Here is an 8,146-nt window from a genome sequence, read left to right on the forward strand (position 1 = left end):
ACTTAAAATTGTGTTGGGCTCCAGAAGGCATTCAATGTCAATTTGCTACAAAGCCTTTCAGATGTTGCTGGACTGCACCTCCATTTGGCCTTATTTTCTCAAACCTGTGCCAAATCAGAACATGATCTCCCACTCTAAATCTTGCCTTTGCATCTGGCTTCCTAACTGTGAAATGAGTGAGCCTTTCAAGGCTGTGGCATGGAAGGAGTTAAAAGAAAATAACTCAGAGGCTTGTAGAAACTTTGCAAGTAGTCTATTGGCAGCCTTCTCCTTCTCTTCCTCCTAAAGAAACAGCAGCAGCACTCAGTTTGGAGAGCCATCTCTCTCTCCTCTAAGTCCAGTCTGTCTGCCTGCGACAGAAGAGAGAGGAGCAAAGGCATCCTTGGTCCTCCTTTGGAGATGGATGGATTGGTCTTTGGGCCTCAGGAGGAGGATTTGCACCCAAAGCCTGGGTTAAACAGGACTGCCTAAGAAAGGGAGCACATCCACAATTTCTGTTTCGGTTTTCAGAAGGAAGAAAACAGTCTCCAACAGTGTTCAAGAAGTCTACATCTCCACAAGCTGAACTGTCATTTGAATCTGAAATTTGGGAGGGATGCTTTTAGAGAGCGAAGCACAACATCTCCATCCCTCCCTCCGTCTCACGGCAGGTACCTTCCTGAGCCTTCCTCCCCAGGCGCTGCATTTTCTCCGATCTGAAAGGTAACGGTTTGTGCATCTCAAAATCGGCTTGTTTGCTTCTCAGTCTCTGCAGGCACATCGCAGGGTGCTTTTTTTTTTTTTTGGTCAATAATCAGAAAAGAGACCATCTGTCGCTGGGAGAAGGAAAACTAATATTCCTAGCAGGTTCTATTTTATAAAAGCAGGTATTAAGGTGTCCATTTTCGGAGCAGGTGGGTGGGTGTTTTTAAAGGGGAGAGATATTGAATGCTAGGAACCTAGCTGTGGATTTAAACCCACGTGCCTTTGGCTTGAAATCCTATATATTTTGCAACCTCTGATTATTAAGTCAGAGGTTAAGTCCAGATTGGTTCACCTTTGTAATGCTACATTTCTCACGCCTCTTGCAACAAATCTTCCTGTTTCAGAGAGGATGAAAACTTTGAAAAGAAGTTGGTGGCAAAGTTGGCTTTGACATTGGACAAAGTGAAGTGGCTGCCTCAAGTAGCACTTATTATTATTGTTGGGTTGCTGTGAGTTTTTTGGGTTGTAAAGCCATGTTCCAGAAGCATTCTCTTATGACGTTTCGTCCACATCTATGGCAGGCAACCTCTGAGGATGCCTGCCATAGATGTGGATGAAACGTCAGGAGAGAATGCTTCTGGAACACAGCCATACAGCCCGGAAGACTCACAGCAACCCAGTGATTCTGGCCATGAAAGCCTTCGACAACACATTATTATTAGCATTTTTGATTTGATTCACAGATTGATTAGCACAGAAAACTATGTTTTGCTGTTCCTATGGTTTTTGTATCCAGAACAGAGAGGAGTGTGTTCTCTCTTCCTATTTATGTATTTTAAATAGGTTTTTAATGGTTAACTGTTTATTTTAAAATAGTGTTTGGTTTAATTCTTCTTTTTAATTTTTATAGGCTTTAGGTTTTATTTTGTATTTTGCCATGTTTTTTGCACTGTTTGCTGCTCCGAGGCAGCAACTCTAGTCAGCAATATCATTATTATTTGATACACAACAAGATTAGTACACAGCAAATAAGATCACTATGTTGGCTGTTGTATTGGATCATATGTTGGACACTTCCCAAGTGTCTAGGACTATGTGATGTATTGGCGAGTAACGCATGCAGATCTGAATTGGGTGGCCTTTTGCAGCTGACAGATGGTAATTTTGTCAGTGCCAATTGTTTTCAAGTGCTGGCCAAGGTCTTTAGGCACTGCACCTAGTGTGCTGATCACCACTGGGACCACCTTCATTGTCTTGTGCCAGACTCTTTGCAGTTCGATCTTTAGATCCTTATATTACTATTGTCATTATTATTTTACTCCACTTTGGGACAGTCAATGTAGACACTTGTTGCTGATACCTGGATGTTTACCTGAGTTGCCTAGCTATAGCACAACCTTGTTATGCAACCTTACCGCTCTGGGAGCTCAATTCGCCCTCTCTGTTTGCAATATATTTGCTAGGTCCATTAGGCTGAGCTCATTTGGAAGCTGGAAGGTTGCTCCTGGTCCCAGTCTTGGCTCTATGATGAAACTATTTGCCTGGCCTACCTCCCAGGGTTGTTGTGATGATAAAGGAAATGTATATGTTCCATATCAGGTGAAAGGTTTTAAAAAATTATTATTATTATTATTATTATTATTATTATTATTATTATTATTATTATTATTATTATAACCCCTCTTTTTTAAAAAGAGTAACAAGTGGCCATGAGAGTTTCTGGAAGTTTAAGTGACTTTTCCAGGCTTGGAATGTAGGAGCCTGAATGTAAGAATCCTATATAATGTTCATCTTCCATTCCTGTCTTCTGACTTATATTAAATTGTAAGTGTGGGAGCCCCCGGTGGCACAGCGGATTAAACGACTGAGCTGCTGAACTTGCTAACCAAAACGTTGGCAGTTTGAGTCTGGGGAGCCGAGTTAGCCTCAGCTTCTGCCAATCTAGAAGTTCGAAAACATGCAAATGTGAGTAGATCAATAGGTACCGCTCTGGTGGGAAGGTAACAGCGCTCCATGCAGTCATGCCGGCCACATGACCTTGGGGATGTCTACGGACAACGTCAGCTCTTTGGCTTAGAAATGATGAGTACCAACCCCCACAGTCACAGAATTCAGATACTAGCCTCCTAGAATCCTAGGGCACATGTACACTGTAGAATGAATGCAGGTTGACCCCACTTTCACTACAGAATATGCTATGGAGTTACAGTTTGTTGAGGCACCAAAACTATTGGCAACTATTAGAAAACGAACACCCCACTGATTCCATAGCATTGGCCCACTGTAATGAAAGTACTATCAAACTGCATTAATTCTACAGCATAGATATGCCCAAGTATCAGCTTTAAAGGAGCTCCCCAATATTCCTAACTCTATCCCTAACATAAGTTAAGCCCCTTGGATGAGCTTCAGACTGAAACCAAGAGTTGATTTATCACTTGCACTCTCCTGACCTTCCCATATATGAAATCCACCAAACTCCATTATGGAAGTGTTACTGCTTTCAATAAACAATTGCGCAGCTTTGCCTCACAGCATCGTTTACTATCACTGATTGTCCTTTTTCTTTTCTATTTTAGAAAGAACACGTGTTCCGATTCTTCTGAAAACTGGGCCAATTGAATGTGGGAAGTGAGAAAGCCCAAACTTTTCATATGTTTCTAAACCAGTCTCTTCTGACAAAGATAGCAGAGCATTTCCAGAATAAACCAACTTTGCCTCCATAAGGCGGTTGGCAGGAAACTCGCTTCCCACCTTGGATGTATTTTTGTTTCCAGAGGAGGACAGAAATATATGTTTTTTTCTACCAGATTGCAGGTAAATAAAGGTAGAAATGACATCAAATCCAGAGGAATCGGTTGCGGCAAAGCTGAGCAATGGACGTCTCCAATGAGAAGTACTTTCCAATGTAAGGAGAGGACTTTGGGATCTTGTAGGAACCATCCAAGACGTATCAGAGAACTCCCAAGTCCACAGAGACCATGGACAAGACCTGAATAAGCAATGACTGAGGCCTACTTCCGAATCCGTGGAAATCTGAGTGGCCGTGCCCACCCGCCCCCCACCCTGACCACGGAAGTGACCTCCGCAGATAAATACTCCAACCTGTACATGTATGTTGGGCTGTTCCTAACCCTCCTGGCTGTCCTGCTCATCTTCCTCTTCACCATGCTGCTGAGGCTGAAGCATGTCATCTCCCCCATCGCCACGTCTCCTGAAAGCACTGAGAACATCCCACAGTTCACAGACGTCGAAATGGATGGCCGGATCCCGACCCCTTAGGGACCAGACACAAGTGGCCACCAAGGACATGTCTATGGGGGGAAACTTCATTCAGAAGAACATGGAAATGAAGGAGATCTCTGGATCCGTGGGAGTTCCTGTAGGCCTTGGAGGGTGACGGACAGTCGGCTGTGTCTGCATCCATGGATTTGACCAACCACTATTTGAAACATTGAAAAATAATCAATTTTCCCCATTTATATAACACTTTTGTATAATAATGGGACTTGAGCACCAATGGATTATCCAGGGCAGGTCTAGGAACCACACCCAAGCAGATACCAAGGGCCTACAGTATCTGGTTTGTCTTGAGAATGCAATAACATATCCCACAATTTTAACCTGCTGTTAGGAACTCCAACTAAGATGTGATGTGTGTTTGGTTTCAACTCAACATTTGACCCATGGATATATGATCTTGACGTATATTGTCAGTATAACGTGACAGTACTTTGAGATCTTGGGCCATTCTCCAAAACTGTTCAAGGCGTATGTTTGCTTTATTTCAAAAGTATTGTAGAAGATCCACAGAAGGAAAATGGAGGGCTCCTGAAAGACTTTTTAGCAGTGAATAAAAGCAGGTGGACCACTCAAGACATTGCAGTTGAACATTGGAGGCCAAGGAAGCTAAATGAGCATTAAACACTGGATGATGTGATACAGACTGAAACATCTTCCCAAAAACTCCTTCTCAATACAGGATATGGAAACTGAAAGACAGACGGTGCATTTTTAGAACTCATGGGTGGATCCCAAGAGAATCCATACTCATCCATAAATGTAAGGTAGCACATACCACAAGGGACATAAATTCTACGGACTTGTTTTCCAACTGATTTTCAAAAATCCAAGTTGCCAGAAAGACAGAAATAGAAATGCCAGTCTGAGACTCCCTTCCAAGCATGAGTCTCCCATATCTGGCATGGTTTCCTTGCTCACTTGGATCTCAAGAGCCAGTCCCCATTTGGACAGACTGGCCTTTCCAAATGAAATGGACCTGGGATGCAGGATGGACCTGCATTCCTCTGAATGTTCTTCTTCAGACTGACTATAGTGGATATGGGACTTGTTGGTGGACAATATTCTAGGCAGGATTTCGCCAGATCCATCTGATTAGGATCAGAGCCTGGAAATGTTACTTTGTGGGGACTATATCTCCCAGAATCTTGGGGGTTTGGAGACTTGAAGTACAAAAAAAGACATTTCCCCCAAAAGGTTTAGGTAAATAATGTTTTCTACTGGAAAAAAGGGTAGATCCAGGTGGGAAAGTTCTACACTTTTTTGTGGTGGGCCCCCAAAATTGGTGTATCTTTTTTCTGGGTTTGATGGGGCCAACTATAAAAGTTTGAAAATGTAATCTCAATCCTATTGATAAAGGTGCCTTAGGCTCTTTGTAGGTTTCCGACAAGGATTCAGGCACACAGAAAGTGAGCATAGTGCAAACAGTAATATTATACAAATAAGGTTTCTGTTTTAAGTTCCACTTTTGCTTACCCTCCAGCATTTTGCAGAGGAAAACTGAGACACACATAGCCAAGCAATAGGAGAGTGTGGTCAAAGGTTGTTAAAGGATGCTTTAAAATGGAATATTGTAGGGCGTGCATAGACCGAAGAGGACAATTCGTGTTGTCTCGTTGCCGTCATAAACACTCTCTTGCGATATGCAATAACACAACTTAATGTGCTTGCGACTTGAACAAATGATTTAGTTCATGCATATGCCACACTGTTAAGAGAGAAACATCTATGGCTCCAATATTCTTTTGTTTCCAAGATGCCTTTCTTCAGACAACCTAATAGATCCCCAGTTTGTTGCTCTAGCTTTCAAAGTTCACTGTCTTCTTCATCGGGCAAAGATGGTTTGGAAAAGGATCCTAGGTTTCAGAAAGGATTCCCTGAAAACAGGGAAGACTTTAAAAACGATCACATCAACAGACAGAAGTTCTGAATCGAAACAATGGCTGCATGGTGATGCAGGTTGAGTCTCTCTTATCTGAAATGCTTGGGATTTCGGATCCAACCCCCCCCCCCCCCCCCCCCCCCAGAATTTGGAATACCTGCATTGGCATATAATGAGAGAGCTCTTGGAAATGGAATCCAAGTTTAAACATGGACTTAGGCCTCAAACTCAGCCTGAAGGTATGCACAATTTTTTGTATACTTTTGTGCATGAAACAAAGGGTGCATCTACACTATAGAACAAATGCAGTTTGATACCATTGCTCAATGCTATGGAATCTTGGAAGCTGTTGCTTGGTGAGGCATCAGGAAAAAAAGTTTAAAATTGTGTAAAACTACAACTTTGAGTTTAGGTGGATAAAGTGGGGCCAAATTGCATTATTTCTACAGTATAGATGCACCCAAAGTTTGGACAAAGAGTTCACTCAGTCATTTCATATTTAGACATATTTTGAACTGTTGCCTGCTAGATAGGGGATGCTCAGGCTATAATATCAGTTATGTCAAACTATATTTTTTGCTACGCAACAAGCCACTATTGATGCGCATCAATAGCGATGGTGGTGATCAACATCACCAATCACCATGTTCAAGGGTAGTTGTTCTTGAAGAAATAGTTTTCTTAGAAGGAAAAAAAAGTGGGGCAGAGTCACCGTTTCAAGGCCTGGAAGGTGCTCGAGATGAAAACTAATCTCAGCTCGGCCTTGCAATTTAGCCTAGAAATAAAACTCCGAAGGGAAATCTTACGGTTCAAGATTGATCTTCCAATTCCCTATTCTCTCTGTACCTTGAAAGTGCAAATTCCCCCAACCCAAGCCATGCTAAAATTAGCCGTGGTATCTACTCCCTTGGCTACAGCAATAACAAGCACGTATTCATCTAATGCGTTAGAAATAGTAGGGTGATTCCTAACATCTACACACATGCACTAAAAGAATCCATATTAGGTTTTCTTAGCAAGGCATTCATTCTTTTTGCTCAGCAATTTGGGTGTGCTTTGGCTGGACCTACATTGCCAAATAATGCATTTTAGAACTGTATTACATGGTCAGTATAGACCAGGCATGGGCAAACTTTGGCCGTCCAAGTGTTTTGGACTCCAACTCCCACAATTCCCAACAGCCTCAGACAAGAATTCTTTCTCCCACCCACAGATATATAAACCCCACTTGCCTAGTTTCCTGCAGACCTCACAATCTCTGAGGATGCCTGCCATAGATGTGGGCAAAACATCAGGAGAGAATGCTTCTGGAACATGACCATATAGTCTGGAAAACTCACAGCAACCCAGTGATTCTGGCCAAGAAAGCCTTCGACAACACAATAACGCTGTTCCTTACATGGAAAACACTGTAATTAGAGGCTTATAGTGTCAAACCACATTAATTCTACTGTGTAGATGCAGCTTTGAAAACCAGGTGAATGACTTCTTATCCAACATTTCCACCAAAGATGAAGGTCCTTGGTCTTTCCTTGGGTGCAGCCCTAATATTTGCAACAGACGATTCAGCCAAGACTCCCCAATAAAGAGAATAAAGGCATATAGATTAAGCCATCTCGTGTCCAGGGGTTTCTTTCATTTGGTTTTCTGTTTGATCTTGATTTGGGCACATGCAATTTAATTGTAGATATGGGCAACGGCCATCTCTACAAGCTGATGAGCATTTAATAATTGGCATTCCGGGTTTGTAGGGCTTCCTGGGGGCATTTGTTCTTTCAATGGCTTTGTCCAGTGTGCAAATTCATGCCATAATTAGACAAAGCGACCCCCTAACGGAGTGTAAATGCCATAATTGGCGCTCATTTGCACCAGATACATCCAAGGCAAGCTTTTGGTTTTCTTTATGACAGCAGCTTGGAAAAAAAAAGAGAGAAGCCAAAGCAGAGGGAGGTTATTTCTTGAAGTATCTTTGAAAGCAGGCTTTGGCCTTCCAATGGCGAAGGTTGGCAGAAGCCATCAAAAATGGACCCATTCCCTGGTTTGAAAAGGTCATTAATGGCATTTCTCCAAGATTGGAACCCCCATTCATATTTTGTTTATGCTAAAAAGGCTTGTTTTTGTTTTTGATGATTACAAAGTATAAGAAAGAGAGGAACAGGGCATTTTGAAGAGAGAGGTAAGGCTATCTGGATTCATTTAATGATAGCAGACAGAGAGATCAGAAGTCACCTTTCCCTTCTCTTTCCTTTGGGGTTTGGTTCTAGTGGCATAGCAAAAATG

At 42.3% G+C, this 8,146-nt stretch overlaps 1 protein-coding gene across 1 annotated transcript; it reads left to right on the forward strand.

The window, feature by feature from the left end:
• Positions 1 to 269: 269 nt before the first annotated feature.
• sertm2 (serine rich and transmembrane domain containing 2) lies at positions 270 to 7,476 on the forward strand. Its single transcript, XM_062964126.1, has 2 exons — positions 270 to 702; positions 3,264 to 7,476. The coding sequence occupies exon 2, from the start codon at positions 3,688 to 3,690 to the stop codon at positions 3,964 to 3,966; it is 279 nt and encodes a 92-aa protein (XP_062820196.1). The 5' UTR covers positions 270 to 702; positions 3,264 to 3,687; the 3' UTR covers positions 3,967 to 7,476.
• Positions 7,477 to 8,146: the final 670 nt, after the last annotated feature.

Source organism: Anolis carolinensis, unplaced genomic scaffold, assembly GCF_035594765.1.
Source record: "Anolis carolinensis isolate JA03-04 unplaced genomic scaffold, rAnoCar3.1.pri scaffold_12, whole genome shotgun sequence".
NCBI classification, from domain to species: domain Eukaryota; kingdom Metazoa; phylum Chordata; class Lepidosauria; order Squamata; family Dactyloidae; genus Anolis; species Anolis carolinensis.

Bases quoted from the DNA above. Each gene is read 5' to 3' on its own strand.
- sertm2 (XM_062964126.1), top strand. From the start codon at position 3,688: ATGACTGAGGCCTACTTCCGAATCCGTGGAAATCTGAGTGGCCGTGCC.